Source organism: Talpa europaea (assembly GCF_964194135.1).
Source record: "Talpa europaea genome assembly, chromosome: 4".
In the NCBI taxonomy this organism is placed as follows: Eukaryota; Metazoa; Chordata; class Mammalia; order Eulipotyphla; family Talpidae; genus Talpa; species Talpa europaea.
Window position 1 is genome coordinate 98,074,179 of NC_140070.1, and position 24,848 is coordinate 98,099,026.

Below are 24,848 nucleotides of genomic sequence, written 5' to 3' on the forward strand. Positions count from 1 at the left end.
AGAGGGGCAGTGAGAGGTTGCAAAAGCAAAATTAAGAAAAGCTGATTTTTGCAAATTAGTTGAAAATCAGACTGAACTGAGGTTAGCATGGCTTTGTAAGTCCTCAATGAAGTGTTATGATTGTCCATTTTATAGCAACCTTTAGATGAAGGGAAAAAAGTTACTCAGGCAAGGGACTGGAAAGTTCCAAACAAGATAAAATCACATAGACTGAAATTTAGGGGACACTGAAATAAACTATGGGTTCCTGCGTGAGTAGGCAGGAACATGAAGCTAATATGTGGTTAAAGCAGAATCCAAGAAATCCAGATAAAAGTTCTTTTTTGTTTGTTTGTTTGTTTAGTTAATTTTGTTTGTGTTTTGAAATCAGTGTGAGACTTTATATTTTATGCAGGTAATTGCTTATTCTAATTTCTTTTTTATTATTTGTGGAGATTGACAAGGTCCTGTTAACATAAAATCTTTTTGTTCTCCCCAAAATCTTTGTGTGTGTGTGTGTGTAGCATTATCTTCATAATACCTCTTTGAGAGCAATGTCTTTGCAAAGCATAAGAAATTAAGGCATTATTTTAGAAGAAATGATTTTATGAGCTTTTATTGAGGAAATGATGAAGGGTTGAAGAAGGAAAAAAAATAAAAGGAAAGGAAAGTAGAGGTATAAATTTCCAAAGAGAAATTGTGCTGTCTGAAAACTCTTTTGAAGTCTGTCCTTTTAGTAATAACAAATTTATTATTTTAACAATTTTTAAGCAATTCTCTAGATAAAACACACACACACTTGAAAACCAAAGAAATTAAATTTTACCTATACAAATAACATTAAAAAAATATTGTAAAAAATACACTTTAGATTCCATCTATCCTTTTCTCCCAATGGATACATGAGTGCATGTAAGTTTATATTCATTATAGTTTACAAAAGTGAGCTTACAGTTTTATAATCTGCCACTTCACTTAGCCATACATTGCAAATATTTTAAACACATAATGGCATATTGATAAAATATGATAGTAAATACCACTTAGTTTTTATTTGAAAGAAACAAAAAACATCTCTAGCTGTCTTGTTCAGAAAAGGAACTTATTCAACTCACATCACTGGGAGGCCTGCAAAACCAGAATCATGCCAAAAACTATAAAGGAGGCATGTCTGCTGGGCCATCAGAACATGAGACGCCATAGCTTTCACCACCGCCATCATGGCCCTAGGTCCAGACTTACATGGAACATGAATGATACAACTTACTGCTAGAGGTGCTACCAGTTACCTTGAACAGATACTTTCAGGTCCTAAGTTTCTTGTACCAACTATGTCTATTAATAATTCTGAGTCTGGGCCAGGAGCATTGGAATTTCAAGACCTGGATCTCATTTCAAAGGTACATGGATTTTATTTCAGCTTTTGCATCAGTTTAGTTTCTACATCCCAACATTGCTGAAAGGAAGACATTTCTAAATACAGGGAAAAGGGAGTCTATATAATAGTATTTCTTCTTATGAAATGAACCTGATCTAAATTCGAGTACTTATTTTATTTTTTTTTTTTTTAAAGATTTATTTATTTATTTATACAAGCACTGGGTACAGTCAGAAGTGCGAGAGGGTGAGAGAATTCACCAGAGCCAGAGCGGGGAGCAGAGCAGGCAGAAGGACCGAAGGACACTGCTGAGGGGAGCAGCGGGCGGCAGGAGAGGTCTGCGCGCCATGTGGGACCCTCCTCTGGTGGCCGGGGAGCAGCCGGGGATTGAACCGGCGCCACAGAGGCTGTGGGCAGCTTCACAACCCAGCGCTCAACCGCTGCGCCACCGGGGAGGCCCCTCGAGTACTTATTTTGAATATTTAGGATGTTTTCCATTATTTTCTTTAAAGATAATTCTTTGTTGAACACTTTATATAAAAATCTGTGTTTGCAGTTCAGAGGATTTTTTCCTACACATTTATGAAGTGGAATTATTGGGTCAAATGATACAAATATATTTTTAAATTTTAATAGACCTCCCTACATTACCCTAGCAAAGTTTCCAGTAATTTACACTCTCAACAGGGAGATTTAGAAGTGTCAGTTTTCCCACTGACTTGTCAATTCTAGCTAGCTACATTTTGTTAACCCTTTCCCAGGTATATGAGTTTAACAAAAACCAATTTATGCTGCTTTAACAAATTTTAGTCATATTTCTATACTGCTTTTTCTTTATTGATCTTTTGAAATCTATTCCTATATCAACAACATTAAAGATTTATGTTATACATTTTGTTTTTAAGTCACTATAATTTTCATTCATTTTATAAATTGATATCTCTGAAGACAAATTCATTTTTTCTTTACGCTTTCTTAATTGGTTTTATGCTAAGAAAGTCTCACTCTGTTGAGATACATATTTATTGGTGACTTTCTAAACTTTTCATTTTTTGTACTTACATAAATCTTTTGATTGTGTTAACTTTACAAAATAACTTAGTCTCCAGCAGTAAATGTCTTCACATTCCAATGAAACAATAAAATACTTTACTGGCTATTTATGCCAATAATTTGATATATTTGGAATAATTTCAATTAAAAAACCTTCAAGGTTAATTTTAGATACAAAAGAAAATTCTATTTACCTCAGAGAAAATTGTCATCTTTATATTATTTGTGTTGCCACTCAATAATTATTTCCCTTTCACTAAAAAAAAAAAAAAAAAAAAAAAAAAAAAAAAACCAAGAAAAAATTAAACACCCGAAGCCATTTCTTTTATTTTCCCAGGTAAAGTCATGCCAATTTTTGCATGTAAGTTCTCTCTTTGTTTTCTATTGCATGTTTAATTTACTCTTAAATATTTTTATATTTTAGATGCTTTGTGAATGATCATTATAGAGTATACATTTATAAGTGTTTATTATAATCAAAAGTAAAAACTATTGATTGTATATATTTCTTCTATTTATGTGAACAATTATCCAAACTTTATTGGGGCTAATGTTTTAATCATTAATTTATGACATTTATTTTAGTTAGTAATCATTTCAGTTGGGAATATTATTACTCGTTTTCTTCCTTTCACAATTAAATATTTTCATTTTATATTCTTGTTCCATTGACTAGAACCTACAGAATAATATTAAATAATAATAATTATTGTTGCTATCCTTGCATTATACCTGAAATAATTACTGTTACCCATTATTTTCCCATAATTTAACATGTGGACCATTTAGAGCTGAGGTCAGTGGAGGCCCTGCAGGCTCCATTTGTTACCATTCTCTTAACTACCTATAAGAATGAAAATTCAGGGTATTACCCAGAATTAGGATTTTTAGCAGAAATAATCTTTCTAACAGAGAAACCTATCTACAAGGCAGTGCAAAGATGCACCTGGGCTTCAGCATGTCAGTCACTACTCCTTGCTTGTGGGTCCTCCTCTCTCTCTCTCTCTCTCTACTGTCTCTCTCTCTCTCTCTCTCTCTCTGAAGCCCAGGCCCCTGTCCCTATGGGATTCACTTTGCTCCATTGACTTTAGAACCTACCTCCATTCAGATTCTCCATATATCTGTAATTAAATGCACTCTTTTCCCCTATAATCTATCTGATGGTAATTTGCTTGAAAAGCCCACGAAGAATTGAGAGGGATAGGGGGAAATTTCCTTCATTCCCAACAGAAGTTAACATAACTTGTGGCAGACACTGGAGGTAGTGACACCATCTGGCAGTTGTAGATTCAATGTGGAATAAATACTCACCCCCAAATTCTTCCTAGTTACTGTAAGGTGTTAAAATCTTTATTGGTGCCATGATTCAAAATTTAAATAGAGTTGAACATTCATTTGTCTCTCTGTCCTCATGTAATTTCCTTCTTCTCACAGTGTTTGGATTTTTTACTGGTTAGTAAAATGACTTTTTATCTCTCTTCCTTAGTTTTTTCAGCTTCAGTAATGAGAAATGCAGGTTACAGTAGAAAGTATGTGGAAGTAAATAGCAGATTTATTTTAATAAATAAGAAGCAGATTGAAGATACATAGAGAGCATTTGGGGATAGTAAATAATTATGGGCAGAAGGGCTTGATTTAGATAAAACCTAAAGTCCTTCCTACAGTGGGAAGATATAAAATTAAAACTGCATGAGGTAATATTTCCAAATGTTTCAGCCCCAACATTTCACTTCTTCTCATCATATAAGCTGTCTGGTTGCTGATGTGGAGAGTGATGTCTTTAAAGTCTGAAAATGATCTATTAGCAGCCAATCAAAACGTTATTGTCTGAAAAATTAAGCTGAAGAGTAGGAAAATTAGAGACTTCAGCATGTAAAATCCAAATAAGAATTCCAGTTCATCATTAAGATTCTCAATAATCAACAGAATTAATTCTCAGATCAAATCTAACCAAATCAAATTTCAATTTTTTAGTAGAACATTTAAAAAAATATAAAGAGTTCCAGGCTTAGTTTAATTTTGTATGCAATGTCAAGTCTTTAAAATATAATCAATGTAACATGATGTTAATTAAGTAAGGGGAAGAAGGATGGGTGGGAAAGAACAAAGGAAGTAATGAAAGTAGTATAGAGGAAAGAGATTAAGAAGGATAAAAAGCATACCCGCTACATTTGGGATAACAGATTTTACTCAGAATTAGGAATGTTTGATAAGATTGTAAAACACTGCTATGAATTTAAATCCTAGAAATAATAAAATCTAGACTAATATTCATGAAAAAATTAAATTTGTGTTTTTTAATATCTGAGTTTTCAATTACAAAAAAAATTAAAAGACATCTATAGACATTACAATTCTAAATGAGTATGGACATTCTAGGACTAATGAGAGATACAAGAAACATGACTTGTTAAGTGTATGGATTTGAAAAGAAAGACAAAACATGTTTTCTCTTATAAGGAGCCTCACTGTCATGTTTTCTATAATTATATTGGTTTAGTTAAATCAATTATCCAATACATTTCCTTGTAAGCAATGAAGACCTTCTTACTATCATGTATGTGATTTTAGAGTAAAAAAAATATTCTGGGATTCTGTATAATATTATAGTGACATTTAAAGATTTGCTTAGGTCGTTTCCAAAACAATGCTAACCAAATTAGAACAGAGTAAAAGGAGAGCAAAAGACTCAACATGGAAACTACCAACCTAGTATTGATACTAGAATCATGTAGTAAATAAATTAAAAATAAGGTAAATGTTGTAATGGATAGTGAATGACATATTTAAAAATGAGAGTTGCAGGGGGCCTCCCTGGTGGTGCAAGAGGTTAAACACCACACTATGGGGCAGTCCACAGCCTCTGCAGCATGAGTTTGATCCCCGGCCAGCCAGGGAGCAACCCACATGATGCAGCAGACCTCTCCTGACTCGCCCGCAGCTCCCCTCAGCAGTGTATTTCAGTCAGCCTGCCTGTTCTGTTCCCCACTCTGTCTCTGGCGAATCCTCTCACCCCCCTGCATCTCTGGCCTGTGCCCCAGCTCTTGTATGCATAAATAAATAAATCTTTAAAAAATGAGAGTTGCATTTTCTAAAATATCATTCTCTCTAGATGTCTTTCCAAACATATACACAAATAAGATCATTTTCATATATACATGGAAAGTCTAATGCTACATGAAAGAAAATAAACCCTAGTTTTTTGGAGCTACTATTCTCAGGGCTCAATAGCATGAGCTTAATCTTTGTTTTTGATGAGTACACAGGTTTATGTTATTTTTTACTTTTCTATTACAAAGCTATATTAGAGTTTTAGAAATAATTTGATGCAGTGCTATACAGGAAAATGAGCATGCAGGCAGCAGTAAATCCCTCTCATTGATTGCTTATATCCAGAGAATAGTAGTTCTTGGTTTTTCATATGTTTCTGAATCACCTGCAGAGCACAATGTACTTGCAAATTTTGGCCACATCCCTGGGGACACTGATTCAATTGTTCTGGGAGTGGTTCCCAGGAATCTGCACTTTGACAAGTATAATCAACCAAAATGTTGACTTTGTTACTGGTTTTGCAAGGATGATGTAAAGGGAAACTGCCTAACACAAGTCCCTCCATCTGCAGCATGACCCAAATGGGCAGATCATAGGAGCGTAACCTTTGGAAAAGGATGGGCATTTTAAAAGAAAAGGATGCCAGAGTGTGAGGGATGATGTTTTCTTAACCTTTTATCTTAGAATATTTAATGGAGGTGGCAAGGAACTAAAATACCTGGCGTTAGAAATGGGGTCCCACCATAGATTATTAAGTATTTCAAACGTATGTGTTCATATGAATAGCCTTGAGTTCCACAGATGCAACATTTAACAACAGTATTCATGGTGAAGTTTCACAGGTGATATGCTGGGGGAAAACTATGGGGACTACATCTGAGGCAAGAAACCAACAAAAATGAACTACAATGTAAGAAAATGAATATCATAAGAAAGAACAGTATTAGAGACATCTAGGGGGCATAGCACAATCTGAAATGGAAAGGAATTTAGCAGAATTACTTCCTCATGATACCAAAGGTCATTACTGATCTTTATTCACAGTTGCCTGTAGACCTCAAAAGGAAGGTGTGGGGAGAGATCATTCAAACACAGTTAAAGTTCAAGACACGTGCAGTATGTTTATTTTAACACAGGATGTTTTGTATGTAACAACCCTTCATGAACTGATAAACAATTCCGTTTTGAAAAATAATCACCAAAATAAAGATGAAAATATGGAGATTTTGAAACATCACTAACACGGTTGGAAGATTTTTATATAAAAGTAAAAAGTTTCCAGGAGAAATGGCATGCGTGAAAAATATGAAGGTGATACAAATATCTAAAAATCTGTAAAGTTGAGATTTTTAGGTCTAGAGTATTTATGAAGTCTCAACCATTTCCTTCCTAAAAGTATTGATACCTAAAAGTGATCAGTTTGGGAAGAGAGATTTTCTTTCTACTGTACTAGGTCACATGAAAATATGGTGACGATTCACAGGTGATGTACTTGTGGGGACTACATCTGAGGTGAGAAACCAACAAAAATGAACTCAATGTAAGAAAATGAATATCAAAAGGAAGAGTAGAATTAGAGATATCTAGGGGGTGTAGCACAATCTGAAATTGAAAAGAATTTAGCAGAACTATTTCCTCATACAGTCTTTTTTTTTTTTTTTTAAAGATTTATTTATTTAATTATACATGCACTGGGTACAGTCAGAAGTGTGGGAGGGTGAGAGAATTTACCAGAGCCAGAGAGGGGAGCAGAGCAGGCAGAAGAACCGAAGTACACTGCTGAGGGGGGCAGTGGGCAGCAGGAGAGGTCTGCGGGCCATGTGGGACACTCCTCCGGTGGCCGGGGAGCGGCCGGGGATTGAACCGGAACTGCAATGGCTGCGGGCAGCTTCGCAACCCAGCACTCAACCGCTGAGCCACAGGGGAGGCCCCCTCACACAGTTTTAAGGTACACAATCTTTTAAAGCAGGGGTTCTCATAGTGTGTGCCTCACACTAGCAGCAAAACAAAACTGTTACAAAACAGAACTGCAAATTCTCAGTCCCTGCCCTACAACTACTTAATCAGAAATTCTGGGGAGGTCCCACCTATATTGAACTTAATGACTCTTGCTGTGTCACTGTTGCATGTTGTATTTTCTCCTCAAATATCCTTAATAAATGTAGCTGAGAACTTAATGGTGATGCTAGTCTTAGAAACATTTTAGAAACCTATAGAAGTAAAGCTAAAGACTGGATGCTAAGGAAGAGGACAGCTAACAAATATGGGCTGGAAGATCCCCAAATAAAAGCTAGCAGAGTCTGCCATAAGGTAAAGGCAATGAGTGGAAACAGCAGTTAGACTGATGCAGTTACAAATGACTGGTCTCTTTGATAAGCATTAACAAGTTTAGCAAGTTTGTCTTTCCCCTATTTCCTGCAATTTCCCCTTGTTTGACAGGTTTGTCTTTGTGGCCTGCCTTCTCAGATGAGCATTAACAAGTCCTCCTGCATTTCAAGCCAGAGGGAGTTTAACATCAGCTATTGAAGAAAAGCAGGTGCCCACCTGTCTCTGCTGACCCATTCCCTCTCCCTTTTGCAGACCCTAGCCTATCTCCCCCACTTTTTTTCCTTTGTATAAATACTCCTGCACTCTGCCAAAGAGCAGTATGGTTGTCTTTCAGACATGAGTCTGCTGCCCTCCTCATTTGTCAACAAATTAAATTGCTTTTCTTTTCCTCAAACTGTTTTCTTTCATTGGCTGAGGGAAACTGAGGTCGGTGTTAGGTAATAAGACTCTGAGCTGCACCCCAGGACAAAGGTGAGTCTTAGGAGGATACTGGAGCAGCACCTGATGCTTGTGTTCTTCTTCACCTTTATCATTATCATCATCATCATCAAAGTACAAAATCTCTAGATATCAGGCTTGTGATTTACATAGATTATCTAACATAATCCTTAATAAATTTAGGGGAATTTAAAATTTAATTTTCTTTCTATTTTAAATATAAGAGCTCTAAACCTTAGAAGAAAAAGTGGTTTACCACAGAATTCAACTAGCAAAAAGGAAATTGAGACTAATCAGGGAGGGTGACTGCAATGTCTACCTTCGTAACTGCTATTTCTTAGTGATAGGATCATTTAACTAAGGATATCCTCTCCGTTGTGAAGGAACAGGAATAAAATATTGATTTAATGACAGTTTAAGTTGAAGTTCCAAAAACCAAAATAAATGAGCAAGTAAAATTAGTAAAGCTCAAAAAATATCCTGAAGGATGGTATTGTGGGGCTGGAGGAAGGAAGAATGCAATCCATACCTAGAAGTCTGCAAAATCTGTGATGCGTTAAAAATACAGATTTGAGACGTACAATAGGAAATTGTGTGAACAAACAGCATGAGGGGATAGAAACCCTGACATTATTACAAAGTTGAATGTTTTAAGAGGAAGTGGTTCAGCCATGTATATTAGATGCATATGTACAGGTGTATATTTATTTTTTTAAATCCTCCTTTTTGTCTTGGGCTCAAGAGCACACAATTCTTTCTTCATCTCCCTAGCAGAACAGGTTTTGTTTCTCTTATGTCTTTCAAAGCGACATTTTAAAGAAGAAAATATAATAATATCTTTATTCAGACAGGTATGTCTGATTTCTGAGCCAAACAGTGAGCCTTGTGCATGTTCCTTTTTGTCTCTGAACTTTAAGTTTTTGCATATTTATAATAAAGCTATTAACACCTACTTAATAATATTATTATTAGAATCAAATGAGACAATGAATAAATAGTTCATGACAGTAGGTTCTTCTCCATCCCTTAATATTAACTTCTGCTTAGTAACTCAATATTAAATAAAGTTCAAGTTAATTTCACTTGCACTCATGTGGCACAGAGGTGCAGACAGTGCAGAGAGAGCAGAACCTGCTCTCTCCAGGTTCTCTGATCCTTTCAGGTTGGTCATGTTAATAGCCAAAAAAAGTACACAAATGAATAAGAAAAAGGGGAGGGGCTTTGCTTATTTGTGGCTTAGTGCTCAGACCTACATATTAATCTGGCAGTTGGGCCTCCCTGGTGGCTCAAAGGGTTAAGCAGCACACTATGAAGCAATTTGCAGCCTCTGCAGCATGAGTTCGATCCCTGGCCAGCCAGGGAGAAACCCACATGGTGAGGCAGACCTCTCCTGTCTCACCCGGTGCTCCCCTCAGCAGTGTATTTTAGTCAGTCTGCCTGTTCTGGTCCCCACTCTGTCTCTGGTGACTCCTCTCATCCCCTGCATCTCTAGCCTGTACCCCAGCTCTTGTATGCACGAATAAATAAATCTTTAAAAAAATAAATCTGGCAGTTCTTAAAGTCATACAACAATTTTCCAATCTTTAGATAGTACTTCAAATTTGAATTCTAGTCGACTTGGCTCCAAACTACTCCCTGACAACTCTGTGTGAACCTGAGCAAGTAATCTAAATTTAACGAATATCTGTTTCTTCATTGAGGTACCAAGAAATGATATACTCAGATTGCCCAGTTTTTCTCATTATAGTACAATACATATTTACTACTTGTGATCTCCTAGGACACTAAAGAGTGCAAAGGTACTAAATTTGTAAAGAGTTTTCATAATACTAAGTGGAATTGCTTATTAGATAAAATATTTTCCAAGGGGTCTTAAGCAAACAAGTTATCTTCCCTCCTTTTGCCAACAAATGAGGTAGAGCTTTTTATGTTCTGAGGGATATGTATGTGTGCATGCATGTGTGTGCATGAAATTGTATGTAATTGTATGAGTTTTGTTGGAATTGATAAGTTAACCAATTTACATATTTACACACTTTTCATTATGTTTACACATTTAAATGGGCTACCTGTAATCCAAGTCCTGGTGTCTCAATACTCTTTTGTAATCTATAAGGAAAATACTCTACACTTTGACAATGATGCAAACTTTGCAAGTCAGTAGACATGCCTTTTACAGGCCATAAAATGAAGCTGTCAGCCATTGCAAATGGACCAAGATAGAGGTCACATGACTATACCACCCCTGCACCAGGCTCCTCTGATGTATTTTACTCCAGTTTCAATCTATTAATCAGAGGAGTTGGGAGAGCAATAATTTAAATGCTGCAATAATCAATTCCCTAACACATTAATAGAAGCTACAGTCAAACTTTGCCACACCACTGACTGCCTTGGAATCTTGACAGAAGCCCTAGGGCCATGCCTGATTTGCATTAAATTTACATAAAATCGTAAATCAAGAATACATGAAAACAGCCTTAATATTTGTTAGTACTTAGATCTTTCCTGATAGATGGATTGAAACTGCTGGTGGTTTGACTTCACTTGCAATAAAATTGTGCAGCTGATCAGCTTTGTTCTCATTCTGCAATTATGGGGAAAGAGACCCAAGAGAGCAATAGTTTGGGGGCATGTGTATGCCATTTAGGTTTTTCATTCTGTAAAACCATGACTCAGATGTGCCCTTGGAAACCCCAATCTAGAAGCAGATTGTCCCCAATGATTTTGCAGATCCTTGTCACTAGATTTGTTCACAAATAACTTGCTATTAAATGGAGATACAAAGAAATATGGCTAGCTGAGAAGATGTCAAGACCTCTGGAAATTTTAATTTTTCCAAACATTTACTACCATAAAAACAGATAATTAGTGATAGTCTTCACACTGAAGACAGATAAAAATCAAGCCTTCAGCAAAGCATCCAATACCTAACACATTGATGAAGTGGACTTTACATGGTTCTAAGCATTCTGTGTGTTCTTGCATCCCTGTTTCAACTTATCCCAATAGCTGTGGACTTTGTTGTATATATTTGCATTTGGGATTGAAAGAAAACCTTCTTATTAAGGGTAGTCATCAATAGTGGCAGGATTGTTCTCTCCATATTCTTTTTAGTCCTCTCACTTTAAGCCTGTCATTTTAGAGTACAAAATGATACTTAAGTGCAATAATGCATTAGGAAGTATTTTACCCCAAAAGGATTATGCAAGTATTTTGTATATCCTCTGATTTTCCCTACCTATTCTTTCCCTTTTCCCTTTACCCACCCATTTCTTACCTTGCACGATCAAGTAAACTTGGGAGGTCTTGGGCTCATGCTGGGTCTGCACCGAACAAGTGTAAGAACCCTCATCATAGACATCCACCTTCTGGATTCGGAGGCTGTATTCCAGAGAATGGCGTTTCTCCAGCTCAACCCGGGGGTCCAGAGACCACTTGTCATGTCCCGCAAAAATGATGCCAGAACGGTTCAACCAGGCCACCTTCGAGTTCTTGTCTTCTACTACACATCTGGCAGAGCAGAATAATGACATTAGATCATCAGCCATACCTGTATTTGCATTTATCTCCACACAATGGTACATAACAACTCCAACTCAGAAAAAATAATTATATGCAGGATGAACCTTGCCATCTCTTGGAACCCCCAATATTGTCACTATTTCTCCTTTAAGATCTAATTACCAATGGATGGATTCTAATCCAATGGATGGATTCCTCTATATTAGACTCAGTTTGGCAATAAAGAATCAGTATGAATAATGCAGGCACATAAAGTTCAATGAGTATTGAACTGGATTATCTTCTTGTCTGGAAAAAGGTCATTTACAAAGAATTCCACTTATGTAACTTTGGGAATTATACAATTAATAATGTGGCACAATTGCCTAATTTTGAACTGTATTTACTCTTTCCTAAGTATGTACTAACGTCATATGTGATGGTAGATTCAAGTTATACACCATTACTATAGGAATTAGGGTAGATTTTGGAATTCCCTTCTAATCCCAGAGTGAGGACTGTGTGAGCAGGTCCAAGAATAAGAGAACAGGTGCTGTATCAAGGAGATGGAAGCTAGCATCATCTTGCCAAAGTGCCCTGATCCAGCTGCTAAGGGCAGCCAACTATCTGTTGGTGGGAAGTGCTACAGCATTTCTGGCACATTTTATTGGATTCAATCTTTCATGGGAGAAAAAGAAACCAATTTTATAGTTCCCATTCTAAGGAAGGTGAAGGAAAAAAGGTTTATTGGAATGATTATTATTTTAAAAATGCAAAAGTGTCTCATTCGGAAACTTGAAAGAGGGACAAAGAACATAAATTAGTGGAGAAGGAATAAAAACATAGTAATTACAGTTTTTCCCTACAATTCTAGCAAGAATCTGAAAATGGAAAAATAAAGCAAAAAAAAAAAAAAAACTCAAAACTTCTCTTTTTTTCTCTTTTGGCAAGATTTATGTCTGCCCCACAGGGAGATTGTCCTGGACCCTCTTCACAGCTGTAAAGCCAGCTGCTCAGCACCCTGGGGCATGAGGGCTGGACAGAAGGAGCCAGGAGCATGACAGCAGAACAATTATAACACCATGTTTCCCTGTATTTTTCAAACTGAGTCAAATGCAGGTTTTCTTTCAGGTCAAAATAGATAGGCATAGAAATCCCATACCCATAAACAAACAGGAAATCGCAGCATAGCCTACCCACGAGCTGGCCAGCCTAGAGATAGAGACCAAGTCATATCTCATATTTATAATAACTAAGTTCAGAAAACAACCTAGGTGGCCAGCAATGGATGAATGAACGGATAAAGGAATTATGGTGCATGCATATAATGGAGTACTTTTTAGTCATAACAAAAATGGAAATCTCCTTATTTGGGACATCATAAATGGACCTTAAGGGTATTATACTAAGTGAAAGAAGTCAGGCAGGAACATATAAATGCTAGATGGTCTCACTTATATGTGGAATGTGAAGAGAAAAAAAGAAAAAAAGAACCAAGTTCACAGTTATGGATAAGAAAATAGTGGTTGTGAGAAGTAGAGAATGGATGAAAAGGGTGAAGGGGGTCAAAATGAACAACTCTCTGGTGGCAAAATAATAAAGTAAATAGTTATTGGATGTAAAGTGCAGCATGGCAAAGTGCAGTATGGTGACTGTCACAATATTGTACTACATATTTGAAAGTTGCAAAGAGAGATCTTTGCAAAGGTTGCAGAGGTTCTTATCACAAGAAGAAAAATTATGTAACTATATATGGTGGCAGATTTTTTTTTAAAGATTTATTTATTTATTTATACAAGCACTGAGTATAGTCAGAAGCGTGGGAGGGTGAGAGAATTCACCAAAGCCAGAGTGGGGAGCAGAACAAGCAGATGGATGAAGTACACTGCTTAGGGGAGCAGCGGGCAGCAGGAGATGTCTGCGCCCCATGTGGGACCCTCACCCGGTGGCTGGGGATCCAACTGGTGCTGCAGAGGCTGTGGGCAGCTTCGCAACCCAGCGCTAACTGTTGTGCCACCAGGGAGGCCTAATATGGTGGCAGGTCTTAACTGGAATTATTGTGGTGTCCATTTCACAATAGATACACATATTAAATTATTATAATGTACACCTGAAACTGATATAATGTTATATGTCAATAAAACATTTTTAAAAAGAAGTGCACATGAAAATCTAACTAATAGCCTCAATTTGTAGAACTTGTATTTGTTAAATGAAAATAAGCATTCACATAGGGCAGTCACAGGATACTTACTTGATCATTTGGAAATGAGGAAATGCTGTTTAATGCAGACCCAACCAGATTCCTAGCATGCACTTACTGGCCATTATGCATCACCAGCTCACATCTAGAAAGTAAGGTGGCTTAAGTGTGCACTGGGCATGCCTGCAGAGCACATGAGAAATCTCATGCTACACTATCATAATATGATTACAATGAATTAACCACCACCTAAATGCTACTTTAATACCAGACAATCTAGTTCAAATTGAACACCTGGTGACTTTATCTCCAAAATCAGTCTTTCTGAAGGAGGAAAAGCATGAAGAGATGTATTTAAAAATCTGTGTTATGTGCTGTTTGGATTTAATGGACTGTGTCCCCCAGAAGTTCAAAATGCTGCAAACCATCCAAGGATTTAGAAAGAACTGAACCCTACAGAGTGTGTGTATTGGTGCCAAGAAGAGAAGAAATGCAGAGGACCTCCCTCTACTTTAGAAGGCATTTCTGACAGGCAGCAGAGGATGTGGGAATATAATCAGAGGCTACCTCTCCAGGAAATCACCCATCAGTATCCCCACATTTTGCTTTTTTGCTTTTTATGACCTCATCCTACAACACTCTGTATTGTGAGTATTTGCTCTCTTCTTTCTTCATAAGCTTATTAAGGATCTGTATGGCCCTCCCCTAATTCACTTACAGATGGGTATAAACCCATCATGTATATAGTGGATAGTCACTGCACTGTGAAATAAATAAACTGAATTTAATTTAACAAATTACTACCATATCACTTTTCAAACACTTGTTATTTATCTGAGTGGTGCAGATAGATGTATACTTGTTTTAGCATTTCTAAAGAAATAATTTAAACTGTCAGATACAAAGAATTATTGACTATGGCATCATCAACACAAAACTGAAGGAGAGAAAAAATGTGTTCTGTGTTCCCACTATGAAGAAAGATCTTTTCTGGAAGCTAAATAATCTCTATCATGTGTGGAAACCATAAAAAAGGGGGGAAAGCACATGACAAGAGATAAATATTTAGTGGGTTGTCTTCTTTTACCATGATTAACAAATATCAGGTGGGCTACTCACTTTAGCTATGAATCTATGATTTTTTTAAAAATCAGGTTTAAAACTATAACAGGAAAGGCAAGCAAACAAATTTTTATCTTCACTGCTCAGTATATCCAAATCCATAAAACTGTCACAAAAAATCCATACACCCATAAAAATCTCAAGCATTGGATCTCTGCAAATACTTTAAACCAAGTCTATTATGCACACTTATACAAACAGTTACATTGACAACACCATTCATATAGCATAAGTCTGGGCATTTTGCTTCCAAAATGATGAATATAATTGGAGGCAGAAAAGAAATGCTAAGTTCAGTTTTCACCAACAGATTACTTAATAACATTTACTGACAGTACATCCAAGATGTAAGTGATACACATTTACCAGGCATTAAATCAGTTCAACTGCCACTAGACACATCTCTTCATATTTAATAAGCATCACTGGCTGCTGATAATGTACCAACTTAGCATTAGAAATTATCCAATTTTATCTTCTCAAGAGTATAATCTAGTATTTATCCACTGATAACAAATAAATGAATTTTACTTTGTCTGTCACTAGTTAACTATCCTAAGACTTTTTAATGATAAAGACCAGAGGCAGCAGAACTGGATGGGTAAGGGAAAGGGTTTCTTTTTTTTTTTTTTAAGATTTGTTTATGCATACAAGAACTGGGGTTCAGGCCAGAGGTGCAGGGGGTGAGAGGATTCACCAGAGACAGAGGAGCAGAACAGGCCAATTGATTGAAATACACTGCTGAGGGGAGCAGCAGGCGAGACAGGAGAGGTCTGCTGTGCCCAAATGTTTTTCTTAAATTAAAAAAAAGAACAATTAGATGAGTGGTTCTCCAGTGGGGCAATTTGTGTTCCAGATGATATTTTACAATATCCAGAGAGACACATATCAGTTGTCACACCGGTTGGGGAGGGTGGGATGGATGCTACTGGCATCTAGTGGATAGAGGTTAGGGATGATGCTAAACCTTTACAATATACATGATTCCCCCAAAACAAAGATATGTCATCTAAAATGCTGATAGGGTCAAAGATGAAGAATCCTGAGTTAGACCTTAGTGTCTTGGTTTAAATATCTGGAAGCACAAGGCAAACAACTACTGGGTGGTTGTGGGTTTGTTTTTTTTTTTTTTTTTCATAAGAATATGCTTCATCATTTATAGGCACTTAATTGCCACTCTCAAAGTCACTAAATTATAAGTCAAGCTCAAGACAGTACACTGCAATGAAGCCTAGTGATGCTCTGTTTAAAAGTTAGTAGTTAATGAATCATGCCCTTTTTGTTGCTTTATTTTAATATCACAATTATACATCAGTATAATCATGCACACTGTGATGGTGAAAGAGAAAACTATAACTTAGTTGCTTCTTTAATGCAGTCCTGGAGAAATCATGTGTTTTATGCTTTTTAAAATGTATTAAAAAATGAGTAACAAGGATGGGTAAGGAATAATCAAATCAGTTGGAGAAAATCCAATTTTGAAGGACATTGGCCTTTATTCAGATATAAAGCCATATATGTTATAGTCATATGCAAAGGTTTATCAAACTTTATTTATTTTTCAGTTTTGTGATTCTCCCTCTTTTGTAGGGATGATTCAAGTGCAGAAAGGGAATGAAATCCTCAAGAGCGTGTTGACACTTTATTGATACTGTTTGCTATATAACTTAAAGTCTACAAACATAACCCTAGTAATCATCAAAACTATCACAGAATTGTTTCCCTGTAGGAGGAAAGATAGCTGGTCTTGGAAGCATTAAAGTAGAATTAGAAAAGTGCTAATCAGAACATAGAAGAAAATATCATAAAAATACCCCAGATTTTCCTGAGTCTGAGGTTGATATAATACAGTATAGAATAATAAATATAATACACTATAATATAATGAAAAATTCTGACTTTCTAATTTTATTTTAAGTATAGTGCAACCCAACAATACACACATAAACACATTAAAATAAATATCAAACTTAAGAAATTTTGAATTATTAATAATTTTGGATCATCTATACATCAATAACATGTTCTGAAATTAAACATAAGTTAGAAATAAGAGTTGTGGGGCTCCTCTGCTCACCATTAGTCACTTCTGCTAGCCTTGGCTACAGCAAGAATCTGTAGCTCTCTACCAGTCTTCCTCCAACCTCTACTTCTGTCTACACTTGATTTCTGGCTTTTAGATCTCTTGACCTCATTTTCTTGTTTTTGTGCATGTCTATTCTCTTAATTATGATCCTCTTGATCCAGAAAGTGATCTTAGCTTGATGATGGTTTATTTTTTTTCAGGTTCATACTGAATTTTAGTCTAATTAACATCATGACAGCATCTACAAACATAGTAGGGTCATCTCCACTCACCTAGCTCCTTTGCGCACATCCACATGCAAGTGCCCCCATGCACATGTGTATATATGTACACACCCAGAGTAGTGATAGATTGTAAGAGAAAGTGATAGTACAGAGGTAAACACAGGAAACTGATTCATGTGAATCAATTACTAGTCACAATCATGCAGGAATCTATACTGCTGATGGAGCATTAGGGTAAAAGACTTACTGTTTAGTTAGCAAAGAAGGTTAATTGATTTCAGTTCTGGCCTTCAGTCTGTTTACTATTGGAACCTAGGTAAGTTATTTAGTCTTGCTCTATTTTTCATTTTTTCATAAGGAAGATGAGGCTAATTATACATGCCCTGATCTCTTAGTCCTACTCACTGGAGTCAAATGAGGTGGTGAATACGGAAACATTTCATACAATATAAAACAAAATTTATGCCTCTATTTGTATTCTTTCCTGATAGATAAGAAGGAAATAGTCATCCACAAATGATACCTAAAAAGGAAAAATACAGATTTTCCTAAGTCACAGTCATAGTTTATACAGAGAGTGTAATGACATCAACTGTATATGTATCATTACCCAGACTCTCTGGTCAGTCATACATTTCTTAAATTCTAAATTTGCATTAGTTTTTGGCATGTGCTATACGATAAGCCACTCTTTCTATGGTTGAGCTACTACCTATTAGAATGATTCATCACCTGTATGAACAAAAATGAATCTACAATAGTAAATGGCAACACCAGCAAAGTCTGTGAGCAATGAAAATTCCTTCTAAGAAATGCTTTCTGTACTTGATATCATTAGGGAGCTCCCTGTCATAGCCATATGATGTACTTTCAAGTTTAAGAATCATAAATGCATATCTATACTGATGGCACCGATGAGGAGAAGGAAAGGTAGAGAAGGAACAGGACTGCAAAACCAAGGGTTGAGTATGTTTCAACACACTGTCAGTTTAAGACAGTCTTGTTACATCAACTGTGTCATCTCTACATTAATATAAAAATCTAATGGAAAACAGGATGACAGAAATTCTAAAAGCATAGTAGGGTCATCTCAAATTTGATGCTGAAACCAGAGAGAAGTGATTTCTATCCCAGTTAAAAATAAAGATAGGTCAATCTCAGAAACATTTATAAGTACTTGAAAACAGATCTTCGAGGTTATTTCCAAGATTGTCCATCACTTTAGAAAGTACAGCACCTTCTTAATCATACCATGAGTCAAGATTCTCCATTGTCTTGCTAACATTGAAATGGAGATATCTTCTTTTGTAGTTTAGTAGCTTTAAGCAAGTTGCTTAGCAAAGAAAGGGAGCAAGATTGGATAGTTGTGGGTTCAGGCTGAGGATCCATACTAGATTCATCTCATATTTACACTGTGATATTTGAACATTTACTTAACTTCTCTGTCTCTGGATTTCTTAATTTTTAAAGTGGGGACTAAAATTATCTACTTCAATGGGTAGTTGTGTGTTTAAGTGGGTTGATTTTAAACATACAGAGCAGTGCTTGACCCTGGATATGTCCACTATTACTGAAGTGCTTCACTGTCTTTCTTTAGAAAAACAGGAATAACAACTACTTTCTCATAAGTCTGTGATTATTAACAGTGCTAATGCATTCAAAGTGATGTTTTGAAGAACCAAACATTTGTTTGTCCCATCCCTTTTCATAATTCAAATCCTGATCATACATTATGTAGAAATCCCATTGTTGGGCTAAAAACAATGGGATCCTACAAACTCCTACAAACTTCAAACTTCAAAATCCTACAAACTCCAGATACTGTTGTTAATCCTATTCCTTATTCATAGACATCTCCTGGAAAACTTCTTTTTATGGACCCCAGTTCTTTTGCATCATTATTCCATTGGTCAGCAGTTGGCGCCTAAGTCCCTCAGTGTTGAATGAAAATAGGATGATGCAACATGATTATAATTGAGCAGTATGAACTGCTACTCTAACGCTATCTTTGAAACATTGTAAAGTATCATTGTCATACCTGTGTAAAGGCAGTTATGAATAGGAAGCTAAATGCCTCACTAGTTTAGATCAGTCCTGGTGAGTGTCCACACATGGCTCTCTTTCCAGAGCAACCTGAACAGAGGACAGTAGCTGGGCCACACTGTATTTTGTGATTTGCCGAGATTTACTTGGCAGAACTGGAGTTCCTCCTGATTGGCAGAGACAACTTCCATGCTATGAATCCTCAGATGGGAAGAACAAGGCCCACTTCCTCTGTTTCTTAGTGCATTATAATCTCTCTGAAGAAGCAAGATTCTAAACACTTTCCTTTTCTTTGAGCAATGGATGTTTCTCTTTTCTCCTCATTCTATTGTGTGAGGATGAGAAACAATTTTATATAAAGTTTTGGTTTTGAATATTACTATCACTCTCTTGTCCTCTGTGAAAAATCTCTCTCATTTAGAAGGGGAAAAACTGCTTCTACTTTGAAGAAGTAAAATTTGCCTTAGAAACCTGGCACAGATTTCTAGTTAAAATTTCACTCACTATGCAATTAAAAACAATTCCACAGATATTTAAAGAAAATTGTGTTACCTTCTGAGTCATTACAAAGTAAATATCTAAAGTATATTAAGTTCTAGGAGGAGAAAGTGTGCTCTGTACCATGTAGGGTTTACTCCTTATCGCATTCCAGCAGTTAAGAGAAATAAAAGTGCTTACGATAAATTACAGCACACTTTGGTTGATCATTCTGTTGTATGAGGCATGGCTAAAAGTCAGGGGACTATTTTCAATATGTTTCACTTGAAAACTCAGCCCCCTACTTTATAGTCTTATCATACACAGTATTATGTAAATGTTATTATTGAGGCAGAACCACATTATAATATGAATGATCATTTACATGCATTTAGATATAATTTGGATCAAATTATGTCCTCCAAGACATGACAATTAGTAGATACAGCATATATGATATAATCAAGTTAACATATAGTGAGTATGCAAGTAACTAAGCAATGAGGCTGTGTCATATGGTTACTATCAGAAAAAGGAGCTGTTGTCTAGTTTGCCTTCACCTCTAAAGGTGAAGGGAAAAGAGGGAAAGGAAGACAAATATACAGCACAAAAGTAGCCTTTTTTTGTTCTACGTACTTTGTGGATACAAATGTGAAATAGGAGACTAGCAACTGCATATATAGAGTACATATTATAAAGAAACTATATTGCAGGCAAAGGAAAATTGGTGGTCCCTTTCCCTGACCGGTAAGATAGTTTCACTTATAGGAGGAATATATGGGAACCAAATAAGACATCAGTGTAAAAAAAAAAAAAAAACAATAACAATACAAAGCACAACAAAACTGAAACAGACAATTATAAACCAGAGACATCCTGCGGGGGAGGAGGAGGGAGAGGGATCAGAGGGAGGGAGGGAGGAGCACAGGGGACTGAGGTGATGGTGCACCGGTGCACTGGTGAAGGAAATTCTATGGGGACTACACCTGGTGGGGGGGGGGGCGGACGGGGAGAGCAAATATTGTTTAAAAATGAACAATGATGTAAAAAATAATTAATTAAAAATAATAAAAAAGAAGTCAATAGATCATCGATGGATGCTTATAAATCACAAGGACAGTTCTCACATGAAGACTTACAATCATAGACTTACAATCTGGCTACCACGTTTGCTTTTCTATCATCTGCTTTCCACCCCACCTTTCATCCTATGTTTCCTATCTCCAAAATTATTTATTTCCTCATGTCTTTCTTTCCAAGGACAGTGGTATACGGAGATCTTGCCCTTGTGTGATAGCTTATTTTTTGTGACTTTTTTCTTTTTTGCCATCACTTTTTTTTTCATCTAAACCCTTCCTTGAAGGCTTGTCTTGAACAGATCAAAAATCAGGATGTGAATGGAACTTAGAATGAGATGATCAAAATGAGTGTCAGAAGTTACCAAGAGAATGGGCATGAAGGCAAGAACCGATAAATTTGATGATGAAAAATATCTGGGAGAGCTCTTGTGAACTCAGCCTACTCAATTGGAGAAAGGTCCCTGCAACTACAATCCCAACCCACATAAAGCACCAACCATGGGAGGGCAATGGAAGTGAGAGCAAGAAACTGGTGTCTGGACTTGGGAGGAGAGGCGTCAAAGGCCATTACTTCTTGTACTACTACATCTACCATATAAGTTATGAAATGCCACAGCCAGCATGAGATAAAGAGAGCATCACAGAGGCTTCCAGGTGAAGGTCACACTCTGAGTTCTAGGAAGAGTCCTATGATCAAAAGCACATCTTTTTAGCCTGAGAGAGTTTTTATCCCACTTTCTCACCTTTTTGTCACCAGGAAACTCTACCTTTGAGATTGTATTACAGAGGAGTCATCTTTTCTCACAGTGACTCTCAAAAATTGGCTGTTAAATGAAAAGACAGTCAGAGAAAATCAAAGAGCAAAACCTAAGTGGAGATTATTAGGGCATTGTTTTATAATTGTTCTCTATATCTTCAGTATTACTTAGTGATAGCTTATTTATTGTCAAGACCTTGTGGTATGGCACTACAAACTTGCTGAAATCTTCATATGTGCTCAGGAACCTGATTTGAGTTATTATATTGATATTAATTACATTGTATTAATTAATCATAATGTTGATATCAATAGTCAATATTATGCTGACTGATTAATGTTCACTCTTCCTAAAAGACAAGTCATCTTCATCTGGTTTGGTGAAGATCACTTTTAAAAGAATGTTGGGGGCCTCCCCTGGTGGCGCAGGAAGTTGAGCGCCACACTGTGAAGCTGTCCGCAGCCTCTGCAGTGCCTGTTCGATCCCAGCCGGCCGACAAGGGACCCACATGGCATGGCAGACCTCTCCTGTTTCATCTGCTGCTCCCCTCAGCAGTGTATTTCAGTCAGTCTGCCTGTTCTGTTTCCTGCTCTGTCTCTGGTGAATTCTCTCACCCTCCTGCGCATGTGGCCTGTACCCCGGTTCTTGTATATATAAATAAATAAATCTTTAAAAAAAAAGAATGTTGGTAAACCACTAAAAGTCAAAGGTCAAATCCAATGGATTTAAGTATTTGTCTTGCTTAATTTCTTCATAGATTTCAACACCATTCACCAGTGGTTTTCATTTTCTTTTCCTCTTCCTAACTCCCACAATTTCTCAATTTTCATAATTGCCCTTCTTTTGCCACTCACCCTTTAGTATTGTTCTCCAGGGCTATATATTTCTTCTTCCCTGGCTTCATAGAAGAGTTTTCATATATTTCATGAGGTGTTTTTTATAATGTCTACCTGCTCTACATAGTATCTGAAGGCACCTCAAATTCAAGTTTTGAAGTGAAATACATTGTTTTCCTTCTTGCTCATGTTCTCTCTTTCTAAATCCCCTATATTAATCCAAGTTAGTAACTACAGAGCTATCCTTGCTTCCTTCTCCTTCATGTCATTTATGCAATTAAATATTTTCATATTACTCCTCCCCCGCAAAGATTGACCTCTGCTCGCCATCTTCACCGACACTACTATTGTTCAATACCTTCACATCTGTTATCTACATCATTTCTAATTGGTGTCATAATGCTCCAACTGGTATCCTGGCCTCCAATATAAATGATACCATTTATCCTTTATACAGAACAGAACATGGATGAAGCTGATCATGTAATCCTCTTGGTCTTTTTACTTGTGGAACTTCAAATAGATTATCATAGCTTATATTTGTTCAACATACCTTTCCAGCCTGATCTCTTGAAATTACATTTCCTCTCTGCCATGAATCTTATTCTTTATTCAGACTCCAATCTCATTCTTCTTAGCTCTTGTCTTCTTTTTCAACTTTGTTTTTCATATGGCAAACTGCTACTTACCACACAAAATCTGTCCCACATGTGCTTTTCCTTGTGAACCCTTCTCCAATTTGCCTTGTTACTTCCCTCCATGTTCTAGCATTTTAATTCTTCATCTTTTTGCCTCTTATCAATACTTTAAGAGAGAAGCATGATGACAATTTCTCAATCTTTGCATCTCCATTACTTCATAAAGTACCTGGCACAAAAAAATCCCTCAATAATTGTTTAAAGGATAAATGAATATACCAAGATTTTTTTTCTCTTTCCATCTCTTAATCTTAAAGATGTCTCTTTCTTTTTTTTTTTTAAGATTTATTTATTTATTTATACAAGCACTGGGGTACAGTCAGAAGCAGGGGATGGTGAGAGAATTCACCAGAGCCAGAGCGGAGAGCTGAACAGGCAGACTGAAGAAGTACACTGCTGAGGGGAGCAGTGGATGCAGCAGGAGAGGTCTGTGTGCCATGTGGGACCCTCATCTGCGGCCAGGAATTGAAAAGGTGCTGCAGAGGTGGCAGGCAGCTTCACAACCCAACGCTCAACCGCTGCACCATCGGGGAGGCCCAAAGATGTCTCTTTCTTAATACAGTCTCGATGATGGACAAATCTATTATTTCTAGTGGTTTTGACAAAGAAGAAGTTGGGCAGGATAAACCCTTTTGTCTTTAATAAGCCAGTCATCTTATTTTCTTTCATTTACTGCTACCTCTATATCGCTCCTTCCCTGAAAGAGATGATATCTTTTCTGTGATACACTATGATAGGTGTATAAAAAAGTTTTTTAAAGAAATAAAATGTGTAGTGGAAAACTGGTAACTCTAAGAATTTCTGGAAATATATTGTATAATGAATACATAAGATGTTTTCAAATACTCCAGTGCCCTCTTCTTATCTGGTGCACGTGAATATGATCTTTGTTATTATCACATCAGTGCCTCTGCCCTACAGACTCATATTTAAGGATCCACCTTCAGCAACATAACTTAATTTCTATAATTTTATTGAGGCTCTATGACTAAGTAATATACAATAATCTCATTTTCATGTCTAGTGAAATAGTTAATTTGATCTCACAGAATTTTTAAAATGTTTCTTTCCCCACTATACTTTGCTGTAAATTAGCAATTATTTTTCCTTCAAAAAATACATGACTGGGGGGTCACCCTTGTGGTGCAAGCAGTTAAGTCACAGAACTATGAAGCTATCTGCAGCTACTACAGCATGAATTTGATCCCTGGCCAGGGAGCTAACCCACATGGTGCAGCAGACCTCTCCTGACTTGCCCGCTGCTCCCCTCAGTAATGTACTTGTCAATCTGCTGGTTCTGCTCCCCACTCTGTCTCTGGTTAAATCTCACAACCCCCCATACCTCTGGCCTATATCCCCATTTCTTGGATGCATAAATAAAATAAATCTTTAAAAAAAGAGAGAGAGAAAATGCATGACCAAAAAAACAACTAGGAAAGATGATAAAGAGGTAAATAGAGTGGGACTTTCTTCATTGATAGTTTGTTGCTTGACAGGGGATAGGGGAGGTGGGGGGGTGGGTGGCACTGAATGTAGACATTCTAGAATCTTCCACACAACATGCTGCACTATAGTTATTTAACCTATAGTA

At 36.6% G+C, this 24,848-nt stretch overlaps 1 protein-coding gene across 2 annotated transcripts in view; it reads right to left on the minus strand.

The window, feature by feature from the left end:
- Positions 1–24,848, minus strand: part of LSAMP (limbic system associated membrane protein) — a gene marked incomplete at its 5' end in the record, with an annotated part of 588,105 nt that overhangs the window by 248,644 nt on the left and 314,613 nt on the right. For both annotated transcript variants that reach the window (XM_084232497.1, XM_084232496.1), the window contains one exon: positions 11,508–11,740. In XM_084232497.1, the coding sequence (XP_084088623.1) occupies positions 11,508–11,740 (233 nt within the window). The remainder of the gene's footprint in view (positions 1–11,507; positions 11,741–24,848) is intronic.